The sequence below is a fragment of the Nannobrachium achirus genome (assembly GCF_963921795.1).
Source record: "Nannobrachium achirus genome assembly, chromosome: 20".
Lineage (NCBI taxonomy): Eukaryota > Metazoa > Chordata > Actinopteri > Myctophiformes > Myctophidae > Nannobrachium > Nannobrachium achirus.
The window spans coordinates 40,667,140-40,686,476 of NC_137827.1; the positions used below are offsets into that span (position 1 = coordinate 40,667,140).

Sequence of the window (19,337 nt, forward strand, 5' to 3'; positions counted from 1 at the left end):
GTCCCTGCTACAGTCTGCAACAAGAGGAGACACCGGACCGGCATGCATGCATGCATACATACATACATACATACATACATACCCAGCCGATACAGTACTTGCACGCTCTGCTTGTGCAAGTAACAAGAACTGCACTCTGCCGAGATGACAACTTGCACCTTGTGCACAAGTAGCCTACTTGTGCACAAGTGGTGCGCTCACCACTGGCGATGCCAGTGACATCAGCACTGGCAAAGTGAGTTTAACGTTGTTTAATGCAATCAGAAAGGACTTTTCTGTTTGGATGTATGGGGTGTCAAGGCCAGGCGTTCCCGCATAGCGTTCCGGGTATGATGATGATGTCACACACCCTCCATCTAGGTCCAACTGGTTTGATTTGTACTGTCTGTCAATGTGTTAGCCTAACCTGTGTAACGGTCCATTTGGACCTTTGGACCTTTACACAGTATGTATACACTATGAAGAATTTCAAGGACCACCCCAGATTCAACCTTGAGAACCACTGATTCAGATGGTTGATTCACTGGCTCTCCTTGTCCAGGTACTCTAGGTTGGGGGCATCCAACCTCTGTTCCTTTTTCCTGTTCTTTGTGAACTCCTTCAGCAAATCCATGAGCTCTCCTTGGTAAACATCAGGAGTGGGTTGGGCCTCTGTGGCCCAGTAGTAGATGTCCCAGTCATTGCTAGGCTCATTGATCAACCTGTCGTATTGCAGCAGCTGGTTCTCTGTCATTGTGTTCAAGTAGCGTTCTGCGAAAAGGCTGAGCAGAATGCAATTCTCCAACATGCCCCTCTTACGACTCTCATAGAGCAAGCGGCGTCTCTTGATGTCAATGGACTCTCCTTTCTGTTCCTCCCATGGGGGGAAAGGGACCTTGTTTCCCCTGGGTGTCTCTCCACGATAACCATGAGTTGACATCATCATCCCAGTAATTGTTGGCCTCCATGTTGCCTGACATACCACTTTCACAAGCCTTTTGGCTAAGAGAGACGGCAGCATCTTAAATGTCTGTCTTGTAAATGTAGCTGTTTTGTTTCCGCGCCGCATTTCTCCCCTTATTCGTGTAGGATTGGTGACATCACTGCTGATGACACTGCTGATGTCACCGGACCAAACCAGCTGGAGAGAATTTCATTTGGGGATATCTGTGTTCTTTGTTTAGTTTAGTTATCAGTCGAGGAAATGTTAATCTACGGAGAGAACTTATTTTAATCTTCTACTAGAGAATTTTCTGCTTGCGTGCACATAACTGTAACCAGGAGTGTGTGCATTCGTGGAGTGGTTGCGATTCACTGGCTTTTCCCCAGCTGCCATGTTTGTATCGATGATCATTAAGTGGTGTGGTCAGGAGTATTCCATCAGCTCACTGTCAGAGGAGGATACCGTCATGGACCTCAAACAGTCCATTAGAACCATGACTGGAGTGCTACCCGAGAGACAGAAGCTGCTGGGACTAAAGGTCCACGGGAAGCAAGCAGAGGATGAGGTGAAGCTGGGCTCCCTGAAGCTGAAGCCCAACGCCAAGATCATGATGATGGGAACCAAAGAGGAGAGCCTGGCAGACGTGTTGGCCCCACCGCCGGATAACACAGACAGGGTGGTGGTGAATGACTTTGATATCGAGGAGGAGGTCACGGAAGTGGAGAACAGGGAGGAGAACTTGGCTAAGATTGCACGCAGAGTGAGGGACTACAAGGTGGATGAGATGAACCCACCCAGAGAGGGAAAGAGACTGCTGGTGCTGGACGTGGACTACACGCTGTTCGATCACAAGTCATGCGCGGAGACGGGCCAGGAGCTGATGAGGCCGTTCCTCCATGAGTTCCTGACCTCGGCCTACGAGGACTATGACATAGTCATCTGGTCTGCCACAAGCATGAAGTGGATTGACGTCAAAATGAAGGAGTTGGGAGTGACAGGCAACCCCAACTACAAGATCACGTTCATGATGGACAATGCAGCCATGATCACTGTACACACTCCAAAGAGAGGGCTAGTGGACGTGAAACCTCTGGGGGTGATCTGGGGTAAATACGGTGAGTTCTACAGCAGGAAGAACACCATCATGTTTGACGACATCAGACGCAACTTCCTCATGAACCCACAGAACGGCCTTAAGATCCGGCCCTTTATGATGGCTCATACAAACAGAGAGAAGGACAGGGAGTTGTTTCACCTGGCCAAGTACCTCAAAGAGATAGCCAAGCTGGACGACTTCACTGGTCTCAACCACAAACACTGGGAGAGGTTCTTATCTAAGAAGCACCATCATTAAGGGAAGATCATTTGAATATATGTATTAGGCTTAACTGTCTGTATAGCCTGGCTTAACAGAGCTGCAGGCACCAAACGCCTACTGTACGTTAGTTATCTCCATATATGGAGATCCGTGTGTATGAGAAAGGATCTCCATAAATGGAGTTAATAATTCTACCAGATTTAGGTTTTGTTTGTTTTTGTTTGGAAACATGCCTGGCTGTGACAGGTCTTTTTTTCCCTCCCATAATTGAAAATTTCTGTGCAACTTCCTCCTTACTGACTGTTTGGTGGCTACCATTGAGATAGGGCTGCTCCTCAGCTGGGGGAGGGAGTCTGTTTCTTTGGCCTGGGGTCCACTTGCTGGACCTCTAGCTGCTCCTGAAACAGAGGCCAGTGTGGCGGGATGCTGCATTGGCCTCTTTGGGACTGTGAACCCCTCTGGAGCCTCTGCTTCCTGGGCGAAGGACCGGCTGCTGAGAAGTGCAAAGACGAGAGGTTGAATCCACTTGATTAAGATGTTGGTGAAATGATGAAGGAGTTTTGGGGCAGAATAACAAATGTGGTTTATTTGAAAGAGAAAGAAAACTACACTATGCACACGTTATTGTAAGCTATTTGGGATTGTTTTTCTGCAGTTTTGGGTCTTGTTTCTAAATTGTAGTTGCTTATTTGGACATGCTTCCTGATGTGGTTTAAACCAATGGTTGTCAAACCGTTTTCATAAAGAACTCAAAATGTAATTGCATTCTGAAAATATTTTGTGCCAGGGACTGTTTTGTGCTGTTTTTGAAAATAGCCTATTTGAGATGCAACGCGTTGAAAGCTTATTCATTTAGGCTTGTTTTCATAGACCTGGTTGCTTATGTCTTGCTAAATCTGGCAACACTGCTGAATAAAACAACCCTATGTGCACGCTCATAGACATATAAAGGTAGACACCTCCTCCGGGGGTGCATCTCTCCATTCCGACATGTCTCTTTTCCAACAGACACTAACCCTAACCCTAACCTTAACCTCTATGGAAGTGTTGCCACTCCGACAATAAGAAGTCACTGTCGGAGTGGCGACATGTCGGAATGGAGAGAGCCCCCCCCTCCTCCGGCGCGTTGGTAAAAGAGGACTGGCAAGCGTCCGGAATTCTGAAGGACGCTTCCTTGTGTGTCACAGAATGGGATGCTCGGTAGGCCAATCAGATGCGGGACTCCCACTTTCCCACTGCAGGGGACAGTTCCGCACAGCGGCGAATGAGGTATCTAGCTTTTTATATCTGTGTGGCATTAACTGGGTTGGTAGTTTGGTGTTTAATTTTCTTATAATTCTTTTTTTTTTTTTTACCAAATGGGTTCCCGGGTTGCTGGATTAAGATAGGATACATACTATTTTGTTTTTAAAACAAAACTTTGTATGTAACACACATTGAACTGCCTTGTTGTTGAATGTGTTTACATTATATAAATTAAACTTCACTCGGTTGAGGTGCAAACTTGTGCCTCAGGCCAGCAGAGTGCTGGGTACGTACGTCACTTGTTGGATGTCTCAGTGACCTCACATCTAGAGTGAGGGTTAGATATATCGGGTTGCTCTTGTTGGTGGTGACATCACCGAGAATGCTGCTCTCTCATTGGCCCTGCCTTTGTGTATATCGGATGAAAACAGACAGCACCGAAAGTAATAAAACGTCCTTGGCTATTGAGTGCTTGTTCAGTAACAGGTGTTCATTTCCCTGTCTCCCCAGCTCTTTAAACATAAATACATTTCAGACGGGTTGCCAAAATGTCATCCAATCAGAAGAGAGAGTATCCATTTATCAGGTTAAATTCTACAATGTTCAAATTCTCAAATGTTCAAATTGTGTGTGCTGTGTCATCAACTCCAAATTCACTGTGTCCACACTCCCTCGTGTTTTCTGTTTACTAAAAAGCTGGAGAGACCTGAAGACTCCTGTTAATGAACAAACACTCTACTACAGCAATGATTACTATATAGAGTTAATTCACATTATTACCGAACAAACACTCTATAGCAATGATTACTATCACAATATAGAGCCTTTTATATAGATTAGATGGATTTAACTGTTGCACCGCTGGTCGCCACTAGTCTGTGAATATCCACAGGACGTTGACCCCGGACGGACCCAGGCTGACCCTACCCAGCATGCCTGCCATGTGGGTCCTGACTGCGTACAGGAAGAGGAGGAGCGTGTGGAACAGGTTGTTCCTGTCCTCGGGAAGGCTGAACACATGTCCTTGATGGACCAGCTGGTAGCGCGGCGGGTTGGCGCCGCCCTGGTGGATGCAGAGCGGCTTCGGGGCGCCGCCGCTGCTCTCCCCCCCGTGGGGCAACAAAGCTTTGCCCGGCGGGGCGCGAGCGAAGTACCGGGAGGTGAAGGTCTTCCCGTCCGGGTGGTGGGGGTGCGCCGGCAGCCTGGAGTCCAGGTAGGTGCAGAAGGCGTGCATGACGATGGCCGAGTCGGTGGGGAGGTCCGCCCGCCACGTCCTCCTCCCCGTTCTGGCATCGCCGCCGCCGTTCCAGCGGAAGGCGCTCATGCAGCCGCCACGCGCCAGCTCCTCCATCCTGTCCAGCAGGTAGTCCTGGTCGGGGCCCAGGTCCAGGTACTGGACCACGGCGCTCATGGTGGGGACGGAAGAGGCGTTGGCCGCGGCCGCCTGCCTCAGGACGCCCACAGCGGTCTCTCCTATCTGGACATCCAAACCCGTTCTCCGGAGCTGCCCGTTGACCGAGTGGATCTCTTCCGCGAGGGGCGCCAGGATGGTGTCGCTGATCCACATCCTCAGGTTGGCCGTCCAGTCGCTGAGGCGGTCGGCAGACACGGGTCGGCCGGCCATCCGAGCCCACACCTCCTCCGCCGTCTGTCGCTTGGATCCCGCCAGGTCGGCGGCGTCGTCTTTGCGGGCAGAGGGCGGCGGTGAGTAGCGGCAGGCCGGCTGGTACTGGAACCTCCTAAGACTCTGGTTGTAGTCGCCCACCGAGCGGTTGTAATTCCAGAAGGCGTGAGGAGGTCCGTGAGACGGAGACTCCAGTGGACCTCCTTGCCCGCTCCTTCGGTGTTGCTGGTCCTTCTCCTTCTCCGTGTGGAGGAACCGCTCCAGGGTTTCCAGGTCCTCCATGTAGTCCTCCTTGTTGCCCCTGGGGGCGCTGAACACGGAGGGCGAGGTGGTGCGGTGGTAGCGAGCCCCGACGCCGGAGCCCTCCGCAGGGAACCCCAGGCTACTGCTGCTGCTGCTGGGTGTGGACCCGAGAACACAGCCTGGGGAGAGCTTGGGGCCGCTGGTGGTGGTGGAGGGCCGCCAGGGGCTGAAACTCTGGACGTTCTGGAACGGGGACTCTACCACTGCTGGTCTCTGAGGAGGGGCGGCCTGGATCCCTGAGCGATGGAGGCCTAGCAGCGCATGCAGCCGGGGGGTCACGGCGAGGGTAGAGGGGCCCATCACGGTGGATCTGAGGCACGTCCAGATGTGAAACAGAGCGTTGAGGCTGAACACGGCGGCAAGGGCTAGTTCAGCGTACCAGACTGGTCTGTAGAGTCGGGTGATGTCGTAGAGTTGGCTCGTCAGATTCCCAGACAGTTTGGCACAAATGCTCGCGGCCAGCAAGAGGTTGAGGACGGCCCACATTGGAGCCCCACGGTGAGCCTGCTTCTCCCTCTGCAGCCTCATGGCCGCGTCGATGACCGCGCCACCCTTCAGCGGGGAGGACGTGGCCTCGGTGTGCGCTCCTCCACACCCGCCCCTCTCCCGCAGAGGGGAGCGGGGGGAGGAGGAGGAGGTGGTGGTTTGCTGACAGGTCGAGGAGTGGATCTGTTGTCTGTTGTTATTCTGCATTTGGCGGCAGAAGAGGTCGCTGTGGCTCCTGCTCATATCTTTTGTGCGGGGGAGACCTGAAGAGCTGAAGAGGACTGAGGACTCACTCACTTCTCACTTCAGGAGACACACAGGAGTGTCTAGCTGCACAGTTAGCAGTATAAGCAGATGCATTCATTGTGGTGTCCAACCTGATAAAAGGTGTGTTTCTGACGTCACACACAGACACAACCGTTGCCTGCCGCACACACCTAACGGTGCAGATTTGCTCAGGCCACGTTGCGTGCAGCGTACTGTTAGAGCAGGGGTTCTCAAAGTGTGTGTGATTTCTTTTTGTTGTTAACCTTTTAACTTGAGTTATCTGGGTTGTAAGCCAGGCCAGATACAGTTTCTTGGACAATATAATGTCCAATCAGACAGGATTGGTCATGCTTCACTTGACATCACAATATATAATATAAATGGCAAGACGGAATTCATTTCCCAGAGAAGGTGATCTAAACAGCGCTTTTTCTTCACTAGACGATCAAGCCGTTATGTGGGCCCTCACGCTTATGTCCCACCGCCGATCCACGGGGCCCCTGGGCCCCTTCTGTTGTGTCTGATCCCATACACTACAGTATATGTGCATAAAATAGGATAAAAGGCTGTTAGTGTAACATATTTCCTACTGAATTATTTGGATGACTACTTTTACTTCTACTTGACTTATTATCATTGTAAAGTCATATTTATTTTTTAGCTTGGGACAGTCCCACATCTGCGAAACACAGATTATAAACCCATAGATAATAATGCGTAAAGAGTAATTACATTGCATTTAATTCATTTGACAATTTCGTTTTCAGTTCGTTAGTTACAATGAAACCATATGACGGTTTGCTGTGAGTGGGTTGCTTCATTATGGGTCCATTTGTTTGCATAATTGGAGTAAATCAACCACTTGAACCCTCAGAACAGTTCGTAGGGTGGCCATTTGTCTGGTTTTAAGCCAAAGAGAAAGCTGTCCTCCGTCCGGCGCAACCTCTGGCCAGACACATAATTGTCCAGCATTTGCGAGATCGTATTAATTGGTTACATTTAAATATCTCTTCAAATCTCTCAAACTATGAGCTTAATCTTTTTTCAAAAAACCTGGAATAATCTTGGCGGTCTTTGTGGGTCCACTTTAAAAAATGAAAGTGCATGAATGTCACAGCTGTCATTTTACGTGCAGGAGGTTGCTTTCACTCACAGACCCAAAACGATGACATGGACACCACAGAACATAGCAGCTATTGTTTGAAACTGTACACTTCACAAGTAAATACATTTAAAGCTCCAACTGTGAGAGAGAGGTTTGAAAGTACTACACAAAGTTTTGAAAGCCTCAGAGCCTACATATCAATTTGGGGTCCCATACAGCGTGCCCGGAGAAGTGTCCTCCTTTCTGAGGTCCTGCTGGTGGCCACCCTAACAGTTCGTCCCACATGAACGGTTTTCTTTGTCTTGGTCAGACACAGCCATCGTTGTGGTACTTCATAGCCAGTCCTCTCCTCTTCTGAGTCGTCAAAAGGAACATGCCAAGTGTTGTCTCCACTCTGTACTATGGTGTCATAAACAGGGATACTCTGAAACACACGCACGCACGCACGCACGCACGCACGCACACACACACACACACTGACTGGCCAACCAGAAAAAAACATTCACTTTTTGCTATCGGGGGTGGAGTTTGTGCAGTGGAGAATGTTAAATGTGGCTTTCAAAACTGTCCGCAGTGCGCGACACGGCGATCGCCCGGTACGGCCGCGATCTCGGCCGTGATCTCGCTCATCATAATGAATAAGCTTCAACAAACTAGTTCACATGGACCATATCAATGGTCTAAGAGTCACGATTGGGTACATATATTTTAAATGGGCAGAATTACGAAAAGCCAGCCTATTATGTGAGGTTAGGATTATAGTTCTGTCCTCTTCCTACCCAGGATGCAATGCGCGGTCTATTCTCTTTCTGATCCAGAGGATTAAACTAATTAAAACATTTATTTTCGGGGGGAAAACTACTGTTTTGCTATGTAATTACTGTACCTTTTTCTTCCCTTTTTATTAATATCACGTAGATGTGTTTTTTGTGGTACTTTATATAGCTGTAATGAGGCTATGAAGGGAAAAAAAATCCCATCCACTACCACTATAAAATAATCTGCAAAGAGGATTCTGTCCCACTGGGATTAAACAAATTAAAACATATATTTTCGGGTAAACCCCCTGTTTTGCAATGTAACTACTGTACCTTTGTCTTCCCTTTTTATTAATATCACCTAGATGTTTTTCCTTTGGTACTTTATATAGCTGTAATGAGGCTATGAAGGGAAAAAAAATCCCATTCACTGCCACTATAAAAACAATCTGCCCAGGGTCAAATGTCCTATCATAGTAACAGGGCAGAATGGGGCGGGATTTGCAAAAGGGCTTATTGGACGTTCCTTCCCAATATGACCATATGTCCTCACAGCCATTTGAATGACAGTAAACTAACTACAATTTCCCTGTCCTTCCACCCCTCTCCGCTCCTCCTCTCACCTGGAAACAGACACTCCTGTTGGGGGTGATGCATCCGTCCACCACCAGCTGATGTCCTCTCCGCCATTTGAAGAACAGGTGTCTGGAGCCCCCCTCTGGCAGGCACGCCTTGTGGGCCCTCACCATGTTGCTGCTCAAGACCTGACAATGGTTCCCAGAATGCAATGCGGCATACAGGAGGAAGGGTTCACCCTCTGAACTGATAAAAAACAGTGATGGATTGATGAGATGGCAGACGGATGGAGAGGCAAGTAGATTGGAATACAATAGAACGGCCCTGAGTTCAGTATGAACAGTGATGGCCCAATGTCTATACTAACAGGAAATACCGGTAATAGTGAAACAAAGTTTGCAGAAAACATTCAGAGGGCTGGGCTGGCTCCCGGACTAACTAGAAAGGTGCACTTCTGGGAAATCGCAAGTGCTGTTGCACTGACGCCTGACACGAGTCGCGAGGAATCCGCTGGGAAATGAATTCCGTCTTACCGTTTATATGATGTGATATCACGCGAAATGTTTGCAGAAAACTTAGGACTAGAACATCAGTCTGGTTGCAATAGCAGCCATACTAATAAGTACAGACTGGCAGAAAGAGAGGTGAGCAAGTGGATAGATATATCTACTGAATGGGTTATAGGGTTTAAATTAGAATAAGGTTCAAATTAGGTTAATAGTTAAAAAGGCTGTCAAAGTCACGCTGACATGAATAACATTTGAGGAGTAAGGATTTGTATTTAAAACAGAGGGGACCAGTGGTTGTATCAATCTAAAACATTGGCACAGGGAAAGGAGTATGTTATGTATAGTGACTGTTTTTGATTGAATGTTGCTGACTATGGAATGACCAGTCATAATGTGTCTATGGTACTGTATATTCTCAGAGGGACTTACACGTTGGCGGCGAAGAAGCAGTGTGCCTTCTGCTGGATAAGGCTCATATGGTTTTGGTTCCAGGGCCCGGATGGCTCAAGCATGTGGTCCCTGCCCAGAACCAACATGACCCGACCCTGACGCTCCAACTCCAACACCACTGCTAACAGCTGGGGGACAGAGAGAGAGAGAGAGAGAGAGAGAGAGAGAGACACAGAGGTCACAGGTAGGGATGGGTATCGTTCACCTTTTAATCGATACAATACCTTTTTCGATACCTGGGAAACGATACGATACCTTTTTCGATACCATTTTTTGATACTTTTTATTTATTATTATTATTATAATTATTATTTGCCTTTTTCTATGGGCTATTTTATAGACGTTGGATCATTATCATAATAATAAACATTATAGGCTATTCTCAGCTATTTTCACAGTAACGAGTGTAGCCTACTAAAGCAGTCATTAAACTCTCAGTAGCCCAACTGTTACAGATGCGACCGGCAAGGGGTGCATTCAAAAGTATCGAAACAAGGTATCGTTTGTTTTTACGTGAACCGATACTCGATAGTATCAGTCAGTGAATCGATAACATTAAAAGTATCGCCGACGATACCCAACCCTAGTCACAGGTAGGGTAATACAAATACATCGATAAGAGCGTGTCATTAGAATGAAAACACACAAAGCCTATTTGAACAGGTCATTCTAATTCATGTATGATTCTTAAATGTCAAAGGCATTGATTAGATCTCTCTGTCAGACCTGTGCTCAGAGAGTGTATTCATCTCTATTCAATTTAATAAAAGTGTTATGTTTACACTATGTATTGCAAAAGCAGACACTATAGAATATGACTGTGCATAACTGTAGGGTAGGCCTATGGGAAATTCTACCTGAACACCCTCTGGAAACTTTGGGCATTTCAATCTATAAGGCCACACACGTCTGAAAAAGTAGTTCAAATTCAAATTCATTGTGCTTAGTAGCACATTTGAGCTTGTTAAAAGCATGATTTTATTAAGACTCACTGTCTCACTGATGAAATCTAATGTATTTATATATTTGTGTTAATAGTTATGGCCTTTTAGGGCAGCACCTCCGCAGCCCACTGGGAGGCGCTCTGACTCTGAGGCCCACTAGTGGGCCCATACACACTTTACTAAGGGACCTTGATTTTCAATGCCATCCATACATCAAACCACTTTTTTGTAGATCAGAAACCAGCTGAGTAACCATCTGTAATCTACAGCATGTGGTGTATGTGGAACCTAATAGATGGCATTAGCTTCCAATCACACTTCATGTCTGTCTGTATGTTATTCTCACCGTCTCTGACTTTACTTTACTTTACTTTATTTGTTTATTTAGACGGGACAATGCATATTAATGAACACTACATGAATGCAATGTAAATAAGCCGGAATTAGCAAGAATGCTAAATTTCATCCGTAGTCCCCACATGAAGACAAAACAATACATACCAACAAACAGTAACCCTACATTAGGAGAGGGCGCCTAAGAACATACATACAAATACTATTTTTCCTGAACCAAGAAAAAAACAACAAAAACAACACATATTACTAACAGTACCCTACATTAAAAAGGATAGTTAAAAATATACGTACATGGCATGAGCTGTACTCTTAGAACTATACATGGTCACAGGTTTGATTGTCAACTAACCATTTTTTTAGATTGAACTTGAAGGATGGAAATGACAAACAGTCTCTTATTGTTAGAGGTAGGTCATTCCAGATTGAACATCCCTGCACTGAAAGGGTGTTTTTTCCAAAAGCGGTTACCCGATACGGTACTTCGCAATCCCCTCTAGTGATTGCTCTAGTATTGAGTCCTCTATCAGGCTTCCTTTTTATGAATTCCTTTAGGGGAGGTGGGCATAGACCATTTAGGGTCTTATATATGATACTGACCTGTTTAAAAACCTTAAAATTAGCGAAACTCAAAAAACGGTACCTCTGAAGAATATTACAATGGTGATATGAGTGGGGTTTCCTATCGAATACCTTAAGCGCACTCTTATATAGCTGTTCAATGGGTTTGAGAGTCGTTATACCTGCGCAAGACCAGTTTGTGAAACAGTACTCAATGTGTGATAGGATCATGCATTGGAGATACGATTTAGCAGCACTAACTGCCAAAAAAGGTGTGATTTGTTTAAAGTTCTGAAGGTTGAACTTGATTGTGTTTGTAACCTTTTTTACATGTTTTTTAAAGGTTAGGGTTGAGTCTAACATGACCCCGAGGCACTTGAACTCTGACACAAGTTCAAGTTCCTCTCCACCCAGAAACACATTTGATGATTCCATCACAACTGGTCTTTTGGAAAAAGCCATGCAGACCGTCTTTTTTGCATTCAGGAGCAGGCATGAGTCTGTAAGCCAGTCCTGAACGCTGGTCAGAACAGAAGTTAAAACCGTTGACACCTCTGCATAGCTCTTTCCATGAGTCAGTATAACCGCATCATCTGCGTACATCTGAATATGTACATCTTTACATACATCAGGTAGATCGTTTATAAACAGAGAAAACAGAATTGGTCCTACTATTGATCCCTGGGGGACACCAACCGAGCAAGTGTGATAAGGAGACTTGATGCCATTTATACTAACACACTGTTCTCTATTTGATAGGTATGATGTAAACCATTTGATGGCCTCTGGGGACAAGTTGAAATGTGTTAGTTTGGACAAGAGGACCTGATGGCTGACAGAGTCAAATGCTTTCTTGAAGTCCAAAAATACTGCCATTGCGCATGGGGCTTTGTTCAAAGCACACTTTAACTTTTCAATGAATAAGCAATTTGCTGACTCAGTGGAGTGGAAGGCTCGAAACCCAAACTGCATAGGATGCAGAGGGGTGTAGCCTTTGTCTAGATGTTTAACAATAGACTTTACAATCCACTTTTCAGCCACTTTTGATATAACAGGTAAGATGCTTATGGGTCTATAGTTTGATATGTCCGTTTTTGAGCCAGATTTGAATATAGGTGTTATAACAGCAGCTTTCCACTGAGTTGGGACAGTGCATTTCCTTATGGACAGATTTACCAGATGTGTGATTGGTGCCACCAGAGAGTCAATATTTGTTTTAAGAAAGTTTGTGTCAAGCCCATGTGCATCTTTAGCTTTGGATGCTTTTAGTGATCTGACAATGTTTGTCACCTCGTTTTCTGTGACTTCCTCCAAATTAAAAATGGGGAGATCATTTTGAACAGGGCGTGGAACAAACTGCTTGCCTTTCGTTGTAATATTGGCCACAGTCAGTCCATCTATGACCACGCTAAATGCTGGCTTCTGCTTCACAAATTCCTTGAACCTATTAAACTCCTAGAGCGAGAGAGAGAGAGAGAGAATGATGGGAGACTGATGGCACAGACACACAGACAAAGGCCATGTCCATTTCTGTCTCACTATACTTTCCACCATTTGTTAATCAAAACACACTTTTTAATACACTCCTACATTTTCTTTGTCCAAAACCTGTGTGTGTGTGTGTGTGTGTGTGTGTGTGTGTGTGTGTGTGTGTGTGTGTGTGTGTGTGTGTGTGTGTGTGTGTGTGTGTGTGTGTGTGTGTGTGTGTGTGTGTGTGCGTGCATACCTCAGGTGTAGTCTTCTTCTTGAAGACATCTTTTCCTTGGATGATGTTAGTCATTAGTACGTCTTTCAGTCGTTGGTACTCCTCAGTAGTAAGTTGAATGGACTCTAGCACAGACCCACAACATCTGCACACACCACTATTCCACACAGAATGAAAATGAACAAATACGTGAGATGTATGAAATCAAACACACAGACAGAGACGCACATAAACATACAAACAGCCAGATAAACATAGACATACACACAAACAGTGCAGTAAAAGAGTGAACATAATATTTTTACTTGGTGGTGATGGTGGGCCATCTTCCTTTCCATTTCTGCCCAGGAAGACTGGAGAGAGAAGATGAGAGAGATAGCGTGTGAGAGATAGGGAGGATTTATGAGAAATCATGGAAAGTTAATTCAAGCATTACTGCAACAGTGATGTAAGACAGAAAATCACAGCCTCACATTTGGTTCCATTTATACACTCTGAGTTAAATGAACATTGTAGTTGAGTGAATCATATGAGTTCTGCTTGGGGGGAGCGTGTCGCTGTTACTACGTTCATCTTTTCGACACCCGACTCTAACCCTCACCCTAACCTTAACCTCCGTGGAATAAGTCGCTAACCCTCCGGTCGAAATGATGGGCGTTCGCAAAAGCGAGATTACCCCCTGCTTGGGCATTCGCCTATACTCCTATAGGCTTACTCAGCAGTCTTACCTTTCAAACCAGGTTTTAATGGCATTGACTAGTCTCTGCTGCGGATACACCTGGTTGTTTCTCATGTTGTGCAGAATGCCCAGAAGCCTCTCCTGCTGCTCAGGCTGAGAAACGCTGCCTGGTCCCTCACTCCCTTCCTGTTCCGCCTCCCTCAGTCCTTCCCTGAACAGCACTTCCCAGGTGTCCGGGTGTGGACTGAGTCCCTTGTTGGTAAGCTCGTCGTAAAGTGCCCAGGCCGTGGCTGAATCACCATGCACAACGGCTCCGGTGATGACTTCGCTGTAGGTGCGAGGCGATGGGAGGGAGACCTGTTGGGTTGTTGACATTGAAACCGGGAGCTGATATTGCACATGTTTTGGCATTTCTCCTAAGTGTGCCATTTTGCTTCCCCAACCAGAATCAACTAAAATGCTTCCCTTTCGGGGGAAGCAAAATTGTTGCTACAAACTGATTACAATCGGCGCTTGCACATCAAATGGTATCAAAGTAGGTGTGTATGGTATGTGTGTTTCATATCCATGCAAAGATATGAATTGTTACTATACAGTGACCCCCAATATGTACATACAGTATCATAAACCAGTAAGACTCCCTAATCGGGAGATAAGCGACCGTAGGTCACTTATCTCCACAAATAGAGCAAAAATGTGTTTTTCCAAAATCTTCCTGATCCATGTTGATGACATGAGTGTAGACATACTGTGTAGTGATTTTCGTGATTTTAGGGCAAAATCTGAATCGGCCTCATGGTGGCGCTAGAGGGCCATGTGAGAAATGAGGGGTGGGGTCTCCGCGCCGCCAAGGCGGACGAATAGGTACCGGCCCCGGCTCTCCCGGTCGCTCCTAGCCCGAGTTACGGCATTTTATGTGAGCTGCAGTGGCAGGGGGTCCTCCACTGGGGGCGCCACCACTTTTGCATCCGTTCTGGAGCACCAGGAGTGGGTGGTCCCCGGGAATGCCCCGTGAGCAGCCCCGTTGGGGTGGTCATTTGGTAGTTTTTGCACATGTGCTCATTTTTTACACTTGGGGGTCCCCGAGGGAGCTGGGGGTCCCTGGAGCTCCGGGGGTCCTTGGAGGTTGTAGTTTGGCAGGTAAGGAGTGTGTGTGCAAAATCTGGCATGGATCGGGGCAACGGTTGCGGAGATATGAGCAGGGCAAAAGTGTGACGTGTGACGTGTGTGACGGACGGACGGACGGACGGACGGACGGACACCTCGAGCAGCTTTCTGTAGTAAGTGCGACCTACGGTCGCAATAAACTATACTGCATATTTTCTTTCTCTTTCACTAGCAGGTGGCGCTGCTATGTTATAGCACATGTTACTTCTGCCAGCTAGTTAGGATGCCTAAAGGGGAACCTTTGGGCCAATCAGGGGCTTAATGGCACAAACGTGACGTGACGCCAATCCATGAAGCTGACAATTTGCTTTGTCCAATAAGGGAAGGCAATGTATACAATGTCCCAAAGACACATATGACAGGTTGAGGACTGTGATTAAATACATTATAATTAAGTAAATTAGATGATGATGATGATCTAAGATCAGTCTGTCAACCTTGTTAATATTCTGCAGGATGGTGAGGGCCTCCCTCCACCTCTCTGTCTTGCTGAAGGACTTGATGAACAGGGAGGAGGCAGCCGTTTCCAGTGATGGAAAACGCGAGCACATGATCTCATACACGTCGGAGACCTCATTGTCATGGCCGCCCTTCACACAGGTCTTCAGGTAGCACAGCAACAACTCGTAGGACAGAGTATCTGTCTCGTTGACAACAAACGTCAGCAGGGACCTAATAATTAAACAGACAGGGCTGGAGAATTATCTGCAAAATGTTGTTCTGTAGTTTAGGTGCATATTTGTTTGAATGCTCACAAAAGGAGATGAAAACACGTACTGTATCTGCACACATTCATGGATACGTTTACACACGCACGCACGCACGCACGCACGCACGCACGCACGCACGCACGCACGCACGCACGCACGCACGCACGCACGCACGCACGCACGCACGCACGCACGCACGCACGCACGCACGCACGCACGCACGCACGCACGCACGCACACACACACACACACACACACACACACACACACACACACACACACACACACACACACACACACACACACACACACACTTCTCTGCTTACTTGGCAATATCCAGGTCTGCCCTGTATTTGAACAGTGATGACATCATCTGAACATCAAAGCTCTGAGGATTAGATGATGCCTCTTTCATCTCCCTCCAATCAGCATCAGCTAGAGGGCAGTCAGGAAGCAACTCCAGCCCTGGCAAATAAAAGGGAATTGGAGAATTATCTGCGACTCCAGCTAACTTTTATATATTACACACACCCGTACACACGTGTTTATATTCCGTTCCAATTTACTGCCTTCTAAAGGTTGTGGGCCCTGGGTAATGCGTAGGCAACCCGACCTGGCGGAGACCTTTTCTTGTTTATTTATTTTCTTTTATTTATTTATTTATTTAATTTTCACTATTAAAAACAGATTGAAAACTCGCAAAAATTCAAAGGAAATAGCCGATCTACAATAATTGTAATAAACATCGCCAAGCCCTGTTTGTGTAAGACGGTTCTGTATAGTCAGTGCTGTTAATAATAGGTTTTAGGGAGAGAAAGGCTCAGTGTGGCCACTGAGCTCGGTTTCCTACCATAGATGTCCAACTGCTCCTGGTTCATGCAGACACTGGCCTCTGCTGAGCTCTGTCTCGTACCACAGGTGTCCTTGTACAGAGTGGTGAATTCTGCCATGAACTGCTCCTGACTCATGCTGACCCAGGTTTCTTCCGGGTTCTGTCTCGTACTACAGGTGTCCTTGTACAGAGTGGTGAATTCTGCGGTCTGTCTCCTACCACGGGTGTCCTTATACTGCATCTGGTTCATGTAAACCCTGGCCTCTGCTGAGCTCTGTCTCCTACCACAGCAGCCCCAGGCCCTCAGTAACTTCCGTAGATCATTATGGAATGTCTGTCTAATGAAGATATACACAACAGGGTTCAGGCAGCACCTCAAGAAGGCCACACACTGGGTAATGTCAATGGCACAAAATAAGTTATTTTCATGTTTGAAGTCCACGATTCCCCCAATGTCCAGTGTGGCCAAAAGTAGAACCACATTGTAGGGCACCTGGCTTAGAAGAAAAACTGCTACCTCCACAAATGCAAACTTTTTCGCAAGTTTAAATACAGAAATGTTGAACCTGCATTCGTGTGCCGCTTTTGAAATGGTAAAGTAACAGAAGCCCATGATCAGTAGCGGTATGGCGAAACCCAAGACGAACTGGCTCATCTGTATGCCGTATGCTGCATGAAGTGGTTTAGAGCTGCCAGCGTAGGGCAAGCAAGTCTGGTTGTTGAAGGTGGTGTACATTATCTCTGGTGCAGAGAAGACGAGCGCCATGATCCAGATGAAAATGGGTAACAACTTGCAGCCCAGGGACTTGAATAAATTGATTTTGAAATTGATTTTTGACATTTTGACAAAAAGGAGAGATTTATACATGCTGATGAAGGACATCCACATCATGCTGCTGTAAAAGCTTAACCTGTAAATGGTGTACATGGCTTTGCAAACCTCCTGGCCAAATACCCAGTCTGATACAGAGTTTGCTGCCCAAAAGGGGAGACACATGGAAAATAAAAGGTCTGCCAAGGACAGGTTGAGTCCATACTTTGCAAATATCCTCCTCTTTTCGTGGTGGAATATACGAGAATATATACAAAACAGGATAGCAAGTATGTTCCCTTTTAGTCCCAGGAAGCAGATTATGTAACAGAAGGCGGGTATGAACCAGGATCGAAATGTGCAGTTGGAGCCTTTCACACATTTTGTGGTGTTCATGTCAGAATCCATAGAGTAATCACAATAGTCCTGAGTGGTGGCATTCTCCTTATTGGTGACATTCTCTTGAGATGAGCAGGTCTGGAGAATCAATGGAGATGTTTCAACAAATTAGATATTGATTGTGGTTGAAAGCGATTTGCTTTTACAATAGACAACAATGTTTGTATCATTGACTAACAAAAACTCAAAATAATTATAATACTTCCAAGTCTTCCAATGTCTGTCGTCTTCCTCATTTTCAGCCTCCTTTATCTTTTTGAGCCACAGACATGGAGCACGGAGTACTGCCACGGACCTGCCCATGACCTGCTTGTACGCCATACTTACAACAGTTCCAAAAGCTAACAATGCATCGCATCACATGTTGATAACTTGTGGAATTATTTTTTTGCATGTGACAACCAACGTCCTACTATGGTACTTGAATGGGATCCCTACTCAGCTGGACTGACAGTCATAGATGAACGATGTAAAGTAGAGCGAGAGCTTACAGTATCTGTCAAAAACTGCATTCGTTGAAACACAGTAATGCAATGTTACTTGGATCAGTTAATATTACTCTTTTGGCAATTGTAATACCATACTATACTACTAATCTACTTGGAAAAGATAAAAGAGTATAATATTACAGTTAAATATTACTTTGTAACGTGTTACTGCCCAACACTGCTGGGGGGGTCACAGCTACTGTATGTTAACCTAGGGACACAAACAGACTAAAGAAGCTTGTAAAGAAGGCTGGCTCCGTCTTCTGTGCTAAAATGGTCGGTGTGGCGGAGGTGAGGACACTGAGGAAACTGGAAGCAGTGCAAACCCCTTCACCTCCTCAGATAGACAGATTCAACTTCCCCGGAGGAAGTATGATATACTTGGTCTGTCCTTTATGCCAATAGCCAGGTTATACAGTCACACTGACTCTCTGCTCAGTCAATAGACTAATAACTCTGGGGTATTCTGAGGACAGTACCGTATGGATACTGACTCTGACGTCCTGCACGGATATTGTTATATCTGACTATTGATACACCTGATAGTGTGTATCAGGTGTATACTAGTATCGTTCAATACTGACAGTGGGGATTTTGTTGTTGTTTTTGTTCTCTATGCTATTGTGATAATAGCTTAGCTGTTCTGTACAGAATCTAAAAAATAGCATGTAATCAAGTGCATGATGCAAGAGAGAGAGGGAGAGTGTGGGTGGGTTTTACCTTAGCATTCAAGGTCCATATCAGCAGCACCAACAGACGAATTTGGAACTCTGAAATTCAAATACCGTACATTTAGAGGTGTAGAATGAATCAGCAGGCAGGCAAGTGATTTTCTGTCTAATCCTGCAATGTAATCCTCAGTTTGTTATCAGAGGACACATGGGCTGCTAATATGGAAAGATACTAGAAAACATCTAATTTGCACTCCAGCCCCTTCACATACCAAGAATTAGATTACTATTAGATTGCACATACAGTACACACAATAACAACAACACCCTAGCATTGTAAACTTTGCTAAGTTACTTGCCATTAACAGAGGTCATCTGGACTGAGTAATTTTGTCTCCCGAACAGAACATAGGTACTGTAGTTGACAGACTTCTGAACTCACTTCCGCACAGT

At 46.0% G+C, this 19,337-nt stretch overlaps 3 protein-coding genes across 3 annotated transcripts; 1 reads left to right on the forward strand and 2 right to left on the reverse strand.

Annotated features, from left to right (window-relative positions):
* Positions 1–520: 520 nt before the first annotated feature.
* LOC308305380 (succinate dehydrogenase assembly factor 2, mitochondrial-like) lies at positions 521–1,000 on the reverse strand (the record flags this gene model as incomplete). The annotated part of the gene is made up of 1 exon (XM_080750165.1): positions 521–1,000. The coding sequence occupies one exon, from the start codon at positions 998–1,000 to the stop codon at positions 521–523; it is 480 nt and encodes a 159-aa protein (XP_080606291.1).
* Positions 1,001–1,313: 313 nt separating this feature from the next.
* Positions 1,314–2,276, forward strand: LOC308305825 (ubiquitin-like domain-containing CTD phosphatase 1; the record flags this gene model as incomplete). The annotated part of the gene is made up of 1 exon (XM_080750705.1): positions 1,314–2,276. The coding sequence occupies one exon, from the start codon at positions 1,314–1,316 to the stop codon at positions 2,274–2,276; it is 963 nt and encodes a 320-aa protein (XP_080606831.1).
* A 2,080-nt stretch (positions 2,277–4,356) lies between these two features.
* On the reverse strand, positions 4,357–6,141 carry LOC308306158 (transmembrane protein 209-like; the record flags this gene model as incomplete). Its single annotated transcript, XM_080751057.1, has 1 exon — positions 4,357–6,141. One exon carries the CDS (start codon positions 6,139–6,141, stop codon positions 4,357–4,359), a length of 1,785 nt encoding a protein of 594 aa, XP_080607183.1.
* Between the last annotated feature and the right edge of the window lie 13,196 nt (positions 6,142–19,337).